At 41.0% G+C, this 19,990-nt stretch overlaps 1 protein-coding gene across 1 annotated transcript; it reads right to left on the bottom strand.

Moving 5' to 3' along the window:
* Nucleotides 1–13,376: 13,376 nt before the first annotated feature.
* Nucleotides 13,377–19,314, bottom strand: LOC139473565 (fibrinogen-like protein 1). The gene is made up of 4 exons (XM_071256224.1): nt 18,977–19,314; nt 18,379–18,454; nt 13,614–14,166; nt 13,377–13,470 (listed from the first exon to the last, which is right to left on the bottom strand). Exons 1-4 carry the CDS (start codon nt 19,271–19,273, stop codon nt 13,377–13,379), a joined length of 1,020 nt encoding a protein of 339 aa, XP_071112325.1. The 5' UTR covers nt 19,274–19,314.
* Nucleotides 19,315–19,990: the final 676 nt, after the last annotated feature.

Here is a 19,990-nt window from a genome sequence, read left to right as displayed (position 1 = left end):
GTGTGGCTGCTTGTACTATTCCGGATTGATGGCGATTTATAGTGCTAGCTCACTGAGATACCATGCCGCAGTTTAACATGAATACCCCACTCAGACACAGTATACGGACTCTGAGCCGACCAGTCCTTATTTTAGCCCCTTAATGCCGAGCGCCAGACAGGGTAACAACACGTACCATCTTTTAACGTCTTTTGGTATGACGCGGCCGGGGACGAAACCCCGGACCTTCCGCTCTCCGGGCGGACGCTCTACCACTAGACCACGGAGGCGGTCATTATCCGTCAGGAGGTTCGGGGGGCATCAAACCGATCAGACGCTTTAACTTGGCTGAGCTAATACATCTAATACACCCTAAATGATTACACTTGTCACCATAGTAACGTGTACACTTTACAATGTCTGGAGCCGTTCTATGTTAAATTATTCCATTTCAGGGTGACAAGGATGCTTATTGTTCGGCAACTCTCGCGTTATGATCATGCCGCTCCCACGGGAGCACCGGGAGCACCGGAAGCACTGTTATATTACCTCGGCTTGACTGATATGAATGTCCCAATATAGTTCATGTCTCCGAAGACCGCTCATGACGTCACATACGATTTAATGTCACATCCTTCCAACAAGAATTTGACTGTCCTGGAAATCCACACTTTGTACTGTTTTCTCAGAAAACGACTACAGTACGAGTATTATAGAGAATAACTTACATGCATTAATAGATTATCCGTCTCTCGTGAATTATTGTTGATAGTTCTTCGTCAGATACTCAGTTGAATAATTATTGTGGTACCAGTCTTATGGGTTTCATCAAAGTATCCAAGTTGTCTAATTCATTGTGGTACCAGTCTTATGGGTTTCATCAAAGTATCCAAGTTGCCTAATTCGTTGTGGTACCAGTCTTATGGGTTTCATCAAAGTATCCCAGTTGCCTAATTCATTGTGGTACCAGTCTTATGGGTTTCATCAAAGTATCCCAGTTGCCTAATTCATTGTGGTACCAGTCTTATGGGTTTCATCAAAGTATCCCAGTTGCCTAATTCGTTGTGGTGCCAGTCTTATGGGTTTCATCAAAGTATCCCAGTTGCCTAATTCATTGTGGTACCAGTCTAATGGGTTTCATCAAAGTATCCCAGTTGCCTAATTCATTGTGGTACCAGCGCTTATTGGTTTCATCAAAGTATCTCAGTTGCCTAATTCATTGTGGTACCAGTCTAATGGGTTTCATCAAAGTATCCCAGTTGCCTAATTCGTTGTGGTACCAGTCTTATGGGTTTCATCAAAGTATCCCAGTTGTCTAAGTCGTTGTGGTACCAGTCTTATGGGTTTCATCAAAGTATCCCAGTTGCCTAATACGTTTTGGTACCAGTCTAATGGGTTTCATCAAAGTATCCCAGTTGTCCAATTCGTTGTGGTACCAGTCTTATGGGTTTCATCAAAGTATCCCAGTTGCCTAATTCGTTGTGGTACCAGTCTAATGGGTTTCATCAAAGTATCCCAGTTGCCTAATTCATTGTGGTACCAGTCTAATGGGTTTCATCAAAGTATCCCAGTTGCCTAATTCATTGTGGTACCAGTCTAATGGGTTTCATCAAAGTATCCCAGTTGCCTAATTCATTGTGGTACCAGTCTAATGGGTTTCATCAAAGTATCCCAGTTGCCTAATTCATTGTGGTACCAGTCTAATGGGTTTCATCAAAGTATCCCAGTTGCCTAATTCGTTGTGGTACCAGTCTTATGGGTTTCATCAAAGTATCCCAGTTGTCTAATTCATTGTGGTACCAGTCTAATGGGTTTCATCAAAGTATCCCAGTTGCCTAATTCATTGTGGTACCAGTCTAATGGGTTTCATCAAAGTATCCCAGTTGCCTAATTCATTGTGGTACCAGCGCTTATTGGTTTCAGCAGAATGGTAAACGTCAAAGACCTGAATCAGGCCGGGCTTTCGTCCTACATTAAGCTGCCACGCCCGTGCTATAAAGGAAATACTGTTGAAAGCGGCAATAACCATCAAATTTACAATTTGTTATTGCAACAGAACAGAGTTATGAAACAGCCGTACAACAGCCACTACTACTGATGATAATAATACTTATAAAGTACATTAATTATCCATTACTGAATTTTGTTTCACTTTGGTTTTTTTTGGTCTTTTATTCAGACATGACTGTGGCAACACAAGAGTGTCGGTCTTAGTTATTGCCACACAATGAAAAACTTTTAAACTGATCAATTAACCTACATGTGTGTCTGTTTTTATGAAATTCGTTGTCATTATCGATACCCGCGAAGACACTCGGCGAAACACCCCATTATTTGCAGTGTTTGCCTTTTAAACCTAGAGTGAGTGAGTGAGTGTGTTGGGTTTAACGCCGCTTTTAACAGTATTCCAGTTATATCGCGGCGTGTCAGCTTAATGTGGGAGGAAAGCCCGAAGTGATGCAGGTCTCAGACGTTTACCACTTCGGTGAAACCCACGAGCACGGGTATGGTGCTGACAAACCTAGGAACATAATCGGGGCGAACCGGGATTCGAACCCACAATCATAGGTTTCTGGCGTGCCCAAGGGACGCAACTCTGCACAGCGAATCGCGGCGCCTTAGACGACTGGGCCCCCCGTGCCCCCTTTAAACCTAGAATCTTCGTGTACGTATACGTATATCCAATCCATGTAACCCATGTACAATTTCGTTTAGGTATAGTTTTCTTTCAAAATGTTTCATCTTTGAGAAATATATCCCCGGTCGCATAAATCTTTCAGAAAGATGTTATATCATAACGGGGATATTCTAAGAGACCCGTCATTCGTGAAATATTTGTATCCAATATCGGTCTTTGATGCCAGTACGCGTGTTTAGAAGTACCCACACATTACCGAACCCGACGCTATAAACTCCAAACCACTACTAACATACATTCTGATCACTTTATTATTCATAATGTCCCCTTCTCAAACCACGCACTGCGAATCAATGATTTCCTTCCTGGTTAAGATTCTCTTTCATCGTTCCATGAAGAAGGAAATAATGAATGGTTTTCTGAACCGCATTGATATTTATAGCGCTGCGCCCTGACTGCTGTCGAACTTAAAAGGCATAATACTCTTCCAACCGTCCGAGATCTGAAGACTCTGCCAGAGACGGGACTAACAGATGAAACTGCGTGGGTGAAGCAATTGTTCATCATTGCCGTGAGTTCAACGAGTATGCCTCGCCGATACACGAGTCAAAAGTTTCTAAGCTCTCACTGAATGTATGCAGTCAATTAATGGGAGTATATTGAACAGAAGACAGTAAAGGATTTTTCGAAACGGAAGTGAGTGTGTTTGGATTAACGACGCTTTAATGAGTATTCCAGTTATATCACGGCGTGGCAGCTTAATGTTGGAGGAATGCCCGAAGTAGTTCAGGTCTTTGACGTTTTCCACTTTGGTGAAACCTGCGAGCACGGGTATGGTGCTGACAAACCTAGAAAAATTAATCGAGGCGAACCGGGACTCGAACCCAAGATGCCCAAGGGACGCAATTCACAAAACAAGACTGACCTCGATGATCCTATTGTAGTGAACCTGTATGATTTGAATACATTGATGTATACCAGCCACAAACTCAAATGCTATTATACTTGGCCATTGTACATTGTACGTGCGGCTACTGTGTCGCATGACATTAGCACATTTTTGTGGTTGCTCCTGCATATTATATTATAATATATATATATATATATATATATATATATATATATATATATATATATATATATATATTATATCCTATATTTAATCAAGCGCGATTTCTTCCATTATCTTAAGAAATCTCTACTAAAAGCGATTGTACGATTCCGACTATATCATAGGCATGTGTTTACGGATCACTATCAAATAGTGATGAAACCAGGTGTTCGCGAAATGGTTAGCATATACTGCCCCGCCGATGATACCGACACAAATACATGCAAAGGCAAGTCAATTGTTAACATAAAAACACGGAAACATGTGTGGCAAGTCAAAAGAGGGAATTGCATGGAATAAAACAAGGAATTACTGAGATGTAAATTGGCACTAGATATCTAGTCCTTGGCAAACTGCCCAATAGTTGAGGTATCATAAGGACAAGAAGAAATTTGCCATTTTAAAGGTTTTGCTATATGTTATCATTAAAAGCACTAATGGACTAAAGATGTTAGTTTCTATTGTTGAATTAAATACTAAAGCATGCGACGATTTCAAGAGCGTCATACAACTTTTGCTCAAACGTCATTTCATCTGGGGGCACGGGGGGCCTCGTTGTCTTAGGCGCCGCGATTCGCCGTGCAGAGTTACGTCCCTTGGGCACGCCAGAAACCTATGATTGTGGGTTCGAATCCCGGTTTGCCCCGATTATGTTCCTAGGTTTGTCACCACCATACCCGTGCTCATGGGTTTCACCGAAGTGGTAAACGTCTGAGACCTGCATCACTTCTGGCTTTCCTCCCACATTACGCTGACACGCCGCGATATAACTGGAATGCTGTTAAAAGCAGCGTTAAACCAAACTCACTCACTCACTCACTCTTTTCATCAAGGTTACAGCATTTAAGGACACAGTAAAGTTTTCAAAATGTTTTACGGTTTTATGTGGAAGACATGACCAAATGTGACGCATCAGTGACAAAACGTATGTCCGATGAACTTCCCTATTGTGATTTGTACCATATATTCCCGTGTTTTGGAAGTAAACAATTGACTTGCCTTTGCATGTGTTTGCGACTGGTGCCATGATAGGGAAGGGTATACCCAGCCGCCTTTTCGAAAACATCCGGTATCAGTCGTCATTATGCCAGATACACCAAGGCGGGCTGTAAATAACACAGTTTGCCCAGGGAAACCAGTGGTGAATAAAACGATCAACGTCCCACGCCTACCGGATACGATGACATGAGGCCAAGTCACTGAGCATGACCACCCGTCTCAGTCGACTTGTCCGACAAACACATCTTCCCGGGGCAAGGACGTTAACTGACTATAAACTTCCAATTTCCACCCTTGCCGAACTAGGCTGGAATTATGGAGTTAAATTTTGGCTGGACTAACGATGCATAGTCCAATCAAAATCGCGTAACGAAAACGACATCCGGTGCGTTAACTGACGTGCAGATTTCGGCCGATTGCAGGATTTGTAAAGCATGTGTACCGCCAACATTGCCTCAACAGATATTTTCCAAATCTTTTCATATTTTTTATCAAGATGCTCACGTAATTTGATGTTCTTCTTGAAGTATGACCCGTTTTATCACAATATAGTCTTTTATTATCGATCAGATCGTCTTGATCGGCCATTTTGTTGAAGCAAATGCATGTGATATGAGAAGTGGTATCTGATTGGTCAATAGGAAGGACATAGACGGGACATAACAAATAATAGCCAGTGGTGGCGCTACGATCGAGTCCAGAAATTCCAACCAAGGTCGGCAAAGTTGGAAACTGGACTTTTACAGTTAGTTAACTCCCTTGCCCTGGGAAGATGGACAAAAATGATGTATTTTGGCTCATACCAGGCCTTTTACCCCACAGGGGTACTCTTAGTCATATGATGCACTGAACAAGGTCAGATGCAAAGAACAAGGTCAGAAGTACCGCTTAACGTGACACAACATTGACAGTGCATTTATCGCAATCAAGTAACTGGACCATGTAAGTCTTAATCAATACGGCTGAAAACCAAAGCCATATAATTTCAAAAATAGAAATATAATTTATAATATCAAAATAAGGCACACGTCTCAATTATAATAAAAATGTCATTAAAAGAGAGATCAGAGAGCAGTGTGCTTATCACATCTGAACCTGTAGCTACAGCTGGATTATTTCATAAGCGTTAATGACTTAAAAAAAACCTGAAATTCTGCTTCGCCAATCAAACAGATCTGTCTATAGTTTATCCAAGATATAACAATGTGCTGCAATCTGTAATGGTCTTGTCAACGATTAAATACCGCACCTTCCCTAGAGCCATCTGTTAATATTGCACACGGAAATAGACAGGTACAGATCGCCCCCTTTTGATCAGTCAGTGAATGGAAAACGTGCTTTTCTCTTACCTATCGTCCGAGGCACACGAGATGTAACGTTTATGGTGAGATCCGAATGACTCCCGAGGGATTCTGATTGCGCTCTATAGAATATTACTTCAATCACAACCGGAAGTCCCTACTTGTTTGCTTCCGCATAGGGATTAGCTCCTGTTGGACAGTCGATTGGAGTGCATCAGTTTTAATCCTTTGGGAATAGTTAAATTGATGAAAGCCTTTGAGAGGATGTGTTACCGTATTGAAGCAATAGTTAGATCTAGGTTTACACGGTTGGGAATATTCTGTAATGATGTCTGAATTACTGAGTACACAATTAATGGATTTGTTATGGATTTTATAATGCCATATTTATGATGGTGTCCGTGTCATCAGTTTTTGTAATACGCCTAATTCATTAAAACTACAATTATATTATTGCTCATATTATAAACTAGAAACAAATTTGACACAGTTTAGTTTGTTGAAATAGCATAGTCTTCATATTTATATATCACTTTTTTATAATGAGAGTCTGTGTAAATGTGCCGTTGTGGCGCATCGTCCTGTAGTTTACTAAATAGATTCGAATAATTCTATTGAACGAGTTTCGTGTACCAATGTCGCCAATGTTTAATTAGTCAATAACTGGTGCAACACAATGTTCTTGATGCGAACATCGTAACCGCTTACCGAAGACACAGTCTAGTCACCTAATTGTAACCACCCCCCTTCCCTCCCTCCCTCCCCAATACGTCAATACGGAGAAAAAAGATGCAAAAGGATCCAAATTTAACTCATCAGTGACAACATTTTCTACCTTACGTTCTCATGCATTTAAGGTGAAAAATTGATTTGCCTTTGCATGTGTTTGTGACGGGGCTACCGATGGGACAAGATAAGCTCACCTTTTCGCGATCATCTGGTATCATCACTATTTACTCAAGCCCATACAATGGACTCTCAATGAATTTCTCGTGTTTATGAGGGGCGGTCGGGTAGCCTAGTGGTTAAAGCGTTCGCTCGTCACGCCGAAGACCCGGGTTCGATTCCCGACATGGGTACAATGTGTGAAGCCCATTTCTGGTGTCCCCCGCCGTGATATTGCTGGCATATTGCTAAAAGCGTCGTAAAACCAAACTCACTCACTCAAGATTGTGGGCAACAACTCACTAGACACTTCACAGTCTCAAAATGTGCATTTTCGAATCTCCAGACATGACGTCGTGATAGGACAATGTTTTATCGTGAAATAAACCACGCATATAATCAAATAAATGTTTTGCATTCTTTAGAAAACAGCAGTGTGGAGCCCCAGTGTATCCGCATACAAGTTCTGTCTAAACTGTTTTATCAAGCGGTGTTTGACCGACTGCTCCCAAGGGAATTCTATCACCCTCGATACAAAGCAAGTTCAAGTCAATATCGACCCGTGCAGATTCCGGGGTAGAATAGGTCTTCAGCAACCCATGCTTGTCGTAACAGGCGACCAACAGGATCGGGTGGCCAGGTTGGTTGAAGCATGTCATCGTATCCCAATTGCGTGGATCGATGCTCATGATGGATTGTTAGGTCCAGACCCGATTATTTACAGACCGTCGTCATATAGCTGGAATAGTGTTGAGTACGGCGTCAAACAATAACCCAAAATTATTATTTTTTAAATTGCCTCAAATATTGTACCTTTAACGGGAATCGAACCCGGGACTTTGGCGTGGCGAGCGAACACTTCATAAGGCTACCCACCGCTTAGAATCGTAAGTGAGCTTGCTATTACAATGAAGTAGTAGATGAAATTTCACTTCATGTAATTCGAATTATGAGTCTTATATATCAGTTAGAGAGCTAAGTAATCCTTAATAAGATGGGACCCGTGAAGATCCGGGCTAGAATAGGTCTTCAGCAACCCACGCTTGCCGTAAAAGGCGAGTATGCTTGTCGTTAGAGGCGACTAACGGGATCTGTTGGTCTGGCCCGCTGACTTGGTTGATGCATGTCATCGATCCCAATTGCGTTTATCGATGCTTATGATGTCTGTCACTGAATTGTCTGGTCAAGACTATTATTTATAGACCGCCGTCATACAGCTCGAATATTGCTGAGTGCGGCGTTAAACAACAACAACGACAAAAAACTTAATAAGATTGACGAGTGAGTGAGTATGGTCTAACGCAGCTCTAAGCAATATTCCAGCAATATCACGGCGGGGGACACCAGAAATGGGCTTTACACTTTGTACCCAAGTCGGGAACCGAACCCGGGTCTTCGGCGTGACGAGCGAACGCTTTAACCACTAGGCTACCCGACCGCCCTGATAAGATGGACGAAATGTCCACACAAGGCAGGTTTGTGGGAATACGTGGATTTGGTCTGTTACTTGAGCCATCAAGATATCGTATTTGCAGTGACGATTTATAACAATGGTATTCTCCATTAATCTTTCAATGACTTGTACCTGAAAACGCCTGTACTCAAATACACTTTTAATCAACCTCGTGATTCCGTGATTACTCCACAGCAAAACGCAAAGCTCTCTATATAGATAATCTCACCCGAGCGTCTTGTGATGTCAGCTATATCAACGAGTGTTGATATATTTGACATCAAAAGACACGAGGGTGAGATTTTATTTATCATCCAACATCATTCTTCCAACTTTTTCAGTTTGTAGACAGCAAGAAGCAGTGTCTTAAGTGTAAAAAGTACTGCGAACAGCTTCAGTAGTAGAGCCATTAGTGATGTCATTTGATTGTGACGTCATGGTAACCAACGATGTCACAATGGTCAGCAAAGCATTGTGATGCATTATCATTGCAGCGATATATACAATGTAGATATCGCTTGGTTTCACCCAAGCGATATCTCCTGTGGGAGCCAGTTTTGGATGATTAAATGTGATATCAAGAATGAAGAAAAATCTCACCCTGTAAATGTAAAGGGCTGGGGCGTGTTTCAAGATTATACGTTCTCTTCACCGATATTGATGAAAATGTTTCACACTGGTTGCGTCCGTCGGATATGTTGACTTGTAATGTGACATTAGTGTGGTTAAGATTAATTTGAAAATACTATAACCGGTGATCCCCTAATAAAACATCAGCGAAGCTATTAATTGTTTAATAGGCATTACTGAGAAGTTGACGGATTAGACTCAATGTATGGATGGGGTATTCGCAGGACGACGACCCCTCGAATTTTTCCATTCGCAGGACGACGACCCGCCAGTACGCCTTTGACGTGTGGTGTTGTTTTAGGAGGGGATACCACTCGATACCCATTGTTTAACTAGATTGGCGGATTAAAATATTCGCATGACGACGACCTCACTTTTTGCTAGTTTGTTTTCATACGACACAGGGGGTCGTCGACCTGCGAATGAACCGTATGGATAACAACTTCTTAAATTACTTTGAAGGTGACGTTTCGGTATAGACCCTTATACCGTTGTCAAGCTACATGTAGGTGAAGTTTTTGTCCATATGTCATTTGGATCGTCTGTCTCGTTAACAGTAATTGAATAAACGCCTTATCAAGCGTTCTGTTCAATATTTCAAAATACTTGATCAATTATAACAACACTGCGAAGTTGAACTAAATAGTCGCAAGTCTGAAAAGGCTGATTTATCACGTCTAGTGGGACGCCAGTTGCCGTCAGGGTCGCGTCCCTTAGCCTGTTCAAACTGAACTGATACAAATACACGTCAGATTGATTCTAAAAGGCTGATCATTATTGAATTCAAATAAAACATTTCATTCACTATTGAATCATGATTGCAGTGAAACATCGACGTCATGGGGACCATCTGATGGACGACGAGTTATCCGCTGTTCGAGATAAGCGGAGTGCCGCTATTAGACCATAGTTCTGAGTTAACAACATCAAGATTACTGTTAATAAACCAGTCAAAGTCTTTCGAGGTTAACTACTTTATAATTTCATAAAAGCAATAAACAGACAGACATAAAGCAAATAACCAATTTCCAGTTGCATCCCTACAATCATAGACCTTTGGGTTTTACAAGTGTAACAAGGGAATGCATTGATAACACGGGTCAATGAATTATAAGGAGGATTAATTGACGACTATGACGCCTGTATCTGCAAGGACGATCTCAAAGATGAAAATATGACATCCAAACCAATGACTGTTCTATGTTGTCAACATTGTCAAGCTTTTGTGGCCGGTGCGCAGGTTAAATGCTGAGTAGAATAGGTCTTCAGCAAGCCATTCTTGCCGCAAAAGGCGACTATACCTGTCCTAAAAGGCGACTAACGGGATCGGGTGGTCAGGCTCGCTGACTTGGTTGATGCATGTCATCGATCCCAATTGCGTGGATCGATGCTCATGATATCAATTACTAGATTGTCTGGTCCAGACTCGATTATTTACAGATCGCCGTCATATAGCCGGAATATTGCTGAGTGCGGCGTTAAACAACAAAACAAACCAAACATATAGCAGGAGTATTGCTGAGTGCGGCGAAAGACAGCAACAAACCAAACCAAATGCTTGGTGTTAGTATTTCAAACAAGACCAATCAGGCGAAAGCTGAATTAAACAAAGGACCGACCCAAGCTACCAATCCAACGCCACAGCTGGTAGAAGTTGAACAAATGAAGAACACGGCAGCTATACAGGTTTATTCAGTTCAATGCAACACAGTGAAAGATTAAAACAACAATTCATTACAATACATATAAACTACAGAAAATACACATATACACAACACTGCCAAACCAGCAATAGGACCGCCTCCGTGGTCTAGTGGTAGAGTGACCGAACGGAGAGCGGAACGTTCGATCCCCGGCCGCGTCATACCAAAAGACGTAAAGATTGTACTTTGTTGTAACACTGTCTGGCGCTCGGCATGAAGGGGCTAAAACAAGGACTGGTCGGCTCGGAGTCAGTATACTGTGTCTGAGTGGGGTATTCATGTTAAACTGCAGCGTGGTATCTCATTGGGCTAGCACTATATATAGGCATCAGTCCGGACTAGTACAAGCAGCCACACACACACACACACACACACACGTGCATGTACATCGCTATATAAGTGCAATAATCTTGGACGAGATATTAAATCCCATTTCCCCTCATCTCTAAAACAACAGCGGAGCAGGGATGGCCAAGTTGCCTAAAGCGTCGCATTTCACTTTACTGAGTTGCCAGGATTCTGTGATCGGAGGTTCGAATCCAAAGGACAAGATCATCAGGGGGGATGAGAGGCCTTTTGGCATTTGGGCTATGCATAATTCAGAAAGTGGGAAACACGTTTACATATCATTAAGATAGTTATCAGATGTGTTCATACGACTGAGAACTAGACTTTGAACTAATTTCAACAGATTCATGCCTGGGGCTTATAACACAAAACAAATCATTGGTAAAGCTAATTTTAGAGTTTTTTTAAAGCTTTTTTTTCTATTATTTGAACGAAAGCAAGTCTTTGCCCAAGCTAATTTGCTAAGGTGATGTCTTGACTCACGGACACGGTCATATATGGACTGTTTCTTTAAGTTCGAAACGTCGACCATTTCAACTCATTTTAACCCCACAATCATAGGTTTCTGGCGCGCCCAAGGGACGCAACTCTGCACAGCGAATCGCGGCGCCTTAGACCACTGGCCCCCCGTGCCCCCTGAACCGAAGAGGCACATGTTAACGTTTTAGAATTTCATCACCTTAAAGTTTCTTCGCACATCAAGCGTTAAGAGTGAGTGAGTTGGGTGTAACGCCACTTTTAACAATATTCAAGTTATATCGCGGCGTGTCAGCTTAATGTGGGAGGAAAGCCCGAAGTGATGCAGGTGGAACCCACGTCAAGCGTTCAGAGGGGAATAACAAATGTATTACAAAATTCAATAAGTTTGCAAATCCATACAAATTACTGCACAATAATTACAATGGCAGTACACAATTACACAATAAATGTGTATGGTTTTACGCCGCTTTTAGCAATGTTCCAGCAATATCACGGCGGGGGACACCAGAAATGGGCTCCACACATGGTACCCATGTCGGGAATCGAACCCGGGTCTTCGGCGTGACGAGCGAACGCTTAAACCACTGGGCTACCCGAACTCCCCTCACAATAAATTGGTGGTACAATATTCAATGGCAATATGTAACGTGATAGCCGTGGTCAGTATCAAATTTAAAAATACAGTGGTGATAGCAAAAGTCAGTGATAATAATATATATTCACCCAGCGGCGACAGTGGTCAAGCTTCCATGAAGCGCTGGGCAGGGAATCAGGGATGATGAGCGATTCTCACACGAAAGCTGGCCCCGATGTAATGAAATGCGTGAGAGATACCTAAAACACGCTCTTGTCCAATTGTATACCGTCTAACTAGCTACTGGAAACTTCTACACAGCGCCCCCATCAGTCCATTAAATAATACTACATTCCTGAACACCAATCACTGTTCAAACACAATGCAGTGACCGTCTACCGAATGTCAACAGAAACAATGCAACACAGTTACAACCATTGTTAAACAATCAAATACACTGCCAAATACCACTGTTCAAAGCAGTTTGCAACCAAACTCACCCACACATGAAATAACACTATTTCAACAATGCTCTCATGCACGCGGTTAACATAGTGCTTCAATTTGGGAATCGACATATTCAGTAGTATTTAGAGATGAATTAAGGTTATATCGAATCCTTTGTCTGGAATCCGATTATTTCGAAATATCACAAGAATCCGAACTTTTGATTAATCCACTGATATTGTATGGTATTTCTACAATCGCACACAAACAAGCAAACCAGAAAATGCATGAAGTTTCATTGTTGTAATCTTTTGTCCTTTTGACGCCAGCAATATTCCAGCTGCATGACGGCGGTCTGTAAATAATTGCGTCTGGACCTGACAATCCAGTGACTGACATCATGAGCATCGATAAAAAAAAACGCAATTGGGATACGATGTCATGCATCAACCAAGTCAGCGAGCCTGACCACCCGATCCCGTTAGTCGCTTCTTACGACAAGCATATTCGCCTTTTACGGCAGGCAAGGGTTGCTGAAGACATATTCTCTACCCGGATCTTCACGGGTTTGTCGAGTGAGGTGTTAAGCAACAAACATGGTTGACAGGCAGTTGACATTTTAGACACTGGCGCATCCACGGATCACACTCGGAATAAACCTGTGATTCGAAGCCACCACAATCGACTTCCGTAAAGTGCTGCACCACCTACGTTTCCTCAGACACGATGAAGGAGATTACTAATAACGAATAATTACAAACAAAATGAGGCTTATTTCTTCAATCACCGCTGCTCAACATTTCAATCACTTCGGTTGTTAGACACCAGTTATTCTGAACAAAGAAGAAGGAACGATGTCATCACCCTTATCATAACCCACTTCAGCCTCAAGTCAACTAAGGGCGTGGCTACATGGGCGTGGCTATAGCTCTGTCGCTGCCGAGCTCTCTTCGCTTCTATTTTTGCATGAGTCTGATGAGTGAGTACTGAAGGAGTTGGTCACCCAACGTCTCCACCCATATCATTCTCACGACACCGGAGTCAGCTGTGACATCAGCTTGGGACACAAGCGGGGCGTTCAGGTTCCCCTTGGTGCAGTTGCTCGTCGGCGCGTACCACCATCCAGCCGCCATCTTGGATGCGCAGTTATTGTCGTTGTCGTAATTGTAGGTGGAGAATGTAGCGTTGTTGATGTTGTCCACGGCGACCAAGGAGTCCCCGCATCTTGGACTGACGGCAGTCGAGTATTCTCCGATGGTTATTCTATAGCCGTCTTCCTCACCGCCGACATGGCAACGGTCATAATACACCTGACAAAAACCGGATGGTCCATCAAGTACGATGTTACATTTCATCTCTCCCGTTGCAAATAAAAGACTGATACGTTTGAGGCCAAGCCAGCAGTTATACCTTGGACGGCCGAATCCCTGTACGAAGTCCTCCATGGATCTGTTGAAGTCGACATACGATGCTGCCAAGTCGCGAGACTGGATCGTAGTTAGGCCACCATATCGAAATTCGCAGAGCACTTCAAAGGGTTCTTCGGCACCGTCAGGTTGGATGTAGGAGAGTTTTTCCTTTAGATCTAGAAGCCCGTGATGCTGGCCTTCACTGCAGTCTGGAAGAAGGATCAGTGATGAGACATTACCGGTGGTATTCATGATTCATTATCTAAGGGGCCACGAGACCACTACAGTTGGTGGGTTTGTTGTTTAACTCCGCACTCAGCAGTATTCTAGCTATATGACAGCGGTCTGTAAATAATCGAGTCTGGACCAGACAATCCAGTGATTAATATCATGAGCATCGATCCACGAATTGGAATCGATGACATGCATCAACCAAGTCAGTGAGCATGACTACCCGATCCCGTTAGTCGCCTCCTACGACAAGCATGAGTTGCTGAAGACCAATTCTAACCCGGATCTTCACGGGGCGACCAGTACAGCTTGAGATCGTTGCCAATTTAAAAACACAACGTTAAAAACGGAATCAGTTTTCTTGAAACCGACAGTAATCTGGTCTGGGAAAAATGTTATTGTGAAAAACATGTGTTGTGTGAAATAGATTGAGTTGGTGAATCAACAACAAACATCGAGGTCACGTGGAGGGGGGGGGGGGGGGGGGGTATTGGCGGGACGCAGCAGAATATAATCTGTGTCACATACAGTATAACGTTAACACTGACGTCAACTAGCAAACTGCATCACACATATACGTTGTCAGGCTGCAATCTTGTCAACTAACATTATGCTTGGCATTAATGGCCCTTTAAGGGCTATTTTCTTTTGTAAGTTGAAATTTTAAGATATTGATCTTGAATTTTCAAGATGCTGTGCTGAAATTTCAAGATTCACAAGTTGAAATTTCAAGGTAATGATCTTGAAAGTTGAAAATAATAACTCGAAATATCAACTCAGTATCTTAAAATTCAACTTAGTATTTTGAAATTTCAACTTGGTATCTTGAAATTTAAACAAAGAAAGAAATGGCTCTAAAAGGCTTCTTTATCATGGAGTCCATATACCAAATTGATTTGTCTACCCGACACTGTTACAGCGAAAGTATTGATACATTACGTGTTTTGCGTGTTTGTTTGTTGTTTAACGCCGCACTCAGCAATAGTCCAGCTATATGACTGCTTTCTATAGATAACGGAGTCTGGACAGACAATCCAGTGATTGACATCATGAGCATCGATCTACGCAATGCGGATAGGACTACATGCATCAACCAATTAACGAGCCTGACCATCCGATCCCGATACAGAACATGACTGAAAGGGTGGAGTCATGTTGACCTGCATGTCATAAAAAGTAATTGTTTAAACCAGTGAAATGCCCATATTTAAAAATCCTGTTAGATGCATTACGTGACTGAATGAATGAAGTCATCTTGACCTGATGCCATAAAAAAGTAATTGTTTAAACCAGTGAAATGCCCATATTTAAAAATCCTGTTAGATGCATTACGTGACTGAATGAATGAAGTCATCTTGACCTGATGCCATAAAAAAGTAATTGTTTAAACCAGTGAAATGCCCATATTTAAAAATCCTGTTAGATGCATTACGTGACTGAATGAAGGAAGTCATCTTGACCTGCATGCCATAAAAAAGTAATTGTTTAAACCAGTGAAATGCCCATATTTAAAAATCCTGTTAGATGCATTACGTGACTGAATGAATGAAGTCATCTTGACCTGCATGCCATAAAAAAGTAATTGTTTAAACCAGTGAAATGCCCATATTTAAAAATCCTGTTAGATGCATTACGTGACTGAATGAATGAAGTCATCTTGACCTGCATGTCATAAAAAAATAATTATTTAAACCAGTGAAATGTCCATATTTAAAAGTCCTGTTAGATGCATTACGTGACTGAATGAATGAAGTCATCTTGACCTGCATGTCATAAAAAGTAATTGTTTAAACCAGTGAAATGCCCATATTTAAAAATCCTTTTAGATGCATTACGTGACTGAATGAATGAAGTCATCTTGACCTGCATGCCATAAAAAAAGTAATTGTTTAAACCAGTGAAATGCCCATATTTAAAAATCCTGTTAGATGCATTACGTGACTGAATGAATGAAGTCATCTTGACCTGATGCCATAAAAAGTAATTGTTTAAACCAGTGAAATGCCCATATTTAAAAATCCTGTTAGATGCATTACGTGACTGAATGAATGAAGTCATCTTGACCTGCATGCCATAAAAAGTAATTGTTTAAACCAGTGAAATGCCCATATTTAAAAATCCTGTTAGATGCATTACGTGACTGAATGAATGAAGTCATCTTGACCTGATGCCATAAAAAGTAATTGTTTAAACCAGTGAAATGCCCATATTTAAAAATCCTGTTAGATGCATTACGTGACTGAATGAAGTCATCTTGACCTGCATACCATAAAAAAGTAATTGTTTAAACCAGTGAAATGTCCATATTTAAAAATCCTTTTAGATGCATTACGTGACTGAATGAATGAAGTCATCTTGACCTGCATGCCATAAAAAGTAATTGTTTAAACCAGTGAAATGCCCATATTTAAAAATCCTGTTAGATGCATTACGTGACTGAATGAATGAAGTCATCTTGACCTGATGCCATAAAAAAGTAATTGTTTAAACCAGTGAAATGCCCATATTTAAAAATCCTGTTAGATGCATTACGTGACTGAATGAATGAAGTCATCTTGACCTGATGCCATAAAAAAGTAATTGTTTAAACCAGTGAAATGCCCATATTTAAAAATCCTGTTAGATGCATTACGTGACTGAATGAATGAAGTCATCTTGACCTGATGCCATAAAAAGTAATTGTTTAAACCAGTGAAATGCCCATATTTAAAAATCCTGTTAGATGCATTACGTGACTGAATGAATGAAGTCATCTTGACCTGCATGTCATAAAAAGTAATTGTTTAAACCAGTAAAAATGCCCATATTTAAAAATCCTGTTAGATGCATTACGTGACTGAATGAATGAAGTCATCTTGACCTGCATGCCATAAAAAAGTAATTGTTTAAACCAGTGAAATGTCCATATTTAAAAATCCTGTTAGATGCATTACGTGACTGAATGAATGAAGTCATCTTGACCTGCATGCCATAAAAGTAATTGTTTAAAGAAGCAAAATGCCGACAATTATGAAAAACTTTTGAAGGAACTGTCATTATTAGTATAGTAGAAAATCTTTCTCAGTCTTGGCTTTGTCATGATGTGTTTAACGATTTTATTGGTTGCACTTTCACGCGTGAGTGTGATATGTTTTGATATAGATTTTGTTTCAGATTTGCCAATTAATATTTTGGTGCCCGGGGATTTCTTTTGCCACACGGTGCTTGTAAACTATCTAACTACCAGTATCCAACATTAAATATTAAATGTCGAAAGAAACGAGAAGAAAGTTTTTTACATCATGTCGTGATGTTATAATAACTCGCAATATTTCGACAGAATGTGATAGGCAAAATCCATATGTCGTCGATGAAGCAAGTTTACAACGACTTAAGTATCGACGTCTAAACCGATTCCGGTGTCACTGATGGCCCTGATTTCATGTCGTGTTGTGTTTATTGTCCTTGATGTTATTGGTGACTTTTTTTCTTGCCTATAGATAGGACCCGTGAAGATCCGGGGTAGAATAGGTCTTCAGCAAGGTGAAAGGTCTAAGGCGCCGCCATTCGCTGTGCAGAGTTGCGTCCCTTGGGCACGCCAGAAAACTATGCTTGTGGGTTCGAATCCCGGTTCGCCCCGATTATGTTTCTAGGTTTGTCAGCACCATACCCGTGCTCGTGGGTTTCACCGATGTGGTAAACGTCTGAGACCTGCATCACCTCGGGCTTTCCTCCCACATTAAGCTGACACGCCGTGATATAACTGGAATACTGTTAAAAGCGGCGTTAAACCCAACTCACTCACTCACTCATGCCTTGTAAAAGCTTCTCTTCATCATGCACATTTCATGTTTAATTGCAATGTTTCTTTGACGTGTTCCAGAATTAGCCTCTCCTTTAAAGCCTTTCAAGTTGTAATCATTTATTAATACACAATCTATGATTAAAATTTTAATGAAAACATCATTTAAAACTTTCTTAATCGCATCCTTGATATCTTCATATAAATGGGAATAGTGAAAAGTATGTCGTTCATTCTTTGCTAATGTGCTTAAGGAGTACTGTTATTACACTACTGTATTTATTTCGGTATTGTTCAGAATTGTTTTGAATTAAACCCAAGAAGCAGAGTTTAAGTTATGTGCTCGAAAAGAGTGATCTGTTGTGTATTTTTCCTTATCTTAAGTTGAGTCAACAAAAATATTACTTACCTTTAATCACCTTTTCGCAACTGTTGCCATAGTAACCAATTGCACACGTGCATACTTCGTCCTCACATTGTCTCATCTATAAATACATATAAATCTTATCAGTGTTATATCCAAACAAACGGAAAACCAATTTTACGATCGTAGCAAAACCGCTTCACCAATTACGACAACAGCAATCTAATGTGCTAAGTAAATTTAATAAAGGCGTTTTATTTCAATTGAATAGCTTTTAACTCAAATTTAACAAAGTTTTGACACTTTCCAACCTGGTTTACCTGCACCACATGTATCGTATGTTCACGTGTTTTTTTTCAGGTGAGCAATTGACTTGCCTTTGCAGGTGTTTGTTACTGGTGCCAATGGTGGGACAGGATACGCTCACCTTTTTGCGAACACCTCGTATCATCCCTTTTTGACAGTGATTCATAAACACATGCTCATAATATAGTCGGAATGGCACAATCGTCTTATGAATATAGAACGTTTTTGGCGCTTTTATTTACATAAGGTTTACATATATGAATACGTTTTGTTTCTTTATCCTTCCTTTGATTCTAGGCGTGCTGGAAAGACGTCATCATCATACAACCATCCTTACCTTCTGAAAACACGTGCATTCGAGTCCATTTGCCGCGTGGGGGCAGTCCTTTCCGTCCTCGTATAACTTGCAATGACCGGACATGACGTTTTCCTCGCAGAACTTCACACGCCGACAGTCTGCGTCTTCATAACATTCTTTGGCACATGTCATCAAAGTAACACCCTCAACTGTAGTCTTCAGACCATCATCTAAGACTTCTTCAAAGATTTCTGTTTGACGAAAATTTGAAAATTTGTTTCCGCTTCCAAACTTTACAACCTGCATAACGATTACCCAGCCTACCACGAATCTCATCCTTTCAGTTTAACTGTGTATGACCAGTGACTTCTCCTAATATCAACCAGTCTCTCGGCCCGCTTTCTGAATTATGATCAGAAATGCTCTTATAATACGCCACGATGGCAAAATCGAACCACGTTTCCTCTCGATTGTTTTTTCATCGATTCAGAGTCGACATTCACAAGATTGTGGATTACATATTCATGAAGCGTATTATAAATATATTTCGTTCTGTATGCATGTTTATCTGATTCTGATTGTTAATTCCAATTTCAGTTAACGAACGTGCTTTACCTGATATGGAAGAACAACAACCTGAAATGTATATTTCAGACGTATGTCAACCTATCTAACATAAAGAAGTTGTTCAAATGATGTTGAATGTTGAATGTCTACTGATTCAATCATTAGATTCACCTTGCTAGACGCCCTTCACGTGGCACAGATTAAAAATACAATTATCGCGGGACATATTGCTTATTAAAGTGAAGTATTTTATATGACTGGAGGATCAATATGCAGCGCAAATGATTATTTGTATATAACTTGATACAAGCATACATGAGGTGAGGTGAAATTGGGTTTAACGTCGCGTCCAAGATTATTGCACTTATATAGCGACGTGCATGCACGTGTGTGTCCCCTATGTGTGTGTGGCTGCTTGTACTAGTCCGGACTGATGGCGATTTATAGTGCTAGCCCAATGAGATACCATGCCGCAGTTGAACATGA

Source organism: Haliotis cracherodii, unplaced genomic scaffold (genome assembly GCF_022045235.1).
Source record: "Haliotis cracherodii isolate W230 unplaced genomic scaffold, xgHalCrac1.p SCAF_3, whole genome shotgun sequence".
Classification (NCBI taxonomy): Eukaryota; Metazoa; Mollusca; class Gastropoda; order Lepetellida; family Haliotidae; genus Haliotis; species Haliotis cracherodii.
The sequence above is the reverse complement of the archived record's forward strand: the minus strand, read 5'-3'. Positions and strand labels throughout refer to the sequence as shown.

Bases quoted from the DNA above. Each gene is read 5' to 3' on its own strand.
- LOC139473565 (XM_071256224.1), bottom strand. From the start codon at position 19,273: ATGAGATTCGTGGTAGGCTGGGTAATCGTTATGCAGGTTGTAAAGTTT. The intron at 18,455-18,976 runs GTAAGGATGGTT...ATGTATTTATAG, and splicing joins AATGCACGTGTTTTCAGAAG to ATGAGACAATGTGAGGACGA. The intron at 13,471-13,613 runs GTCCCAAGCTGA...ACAGAGCTATAG, and splicing joins AACCTGAACGCCCCGCTTGT to CCACGCCCATGTAGCCACGC.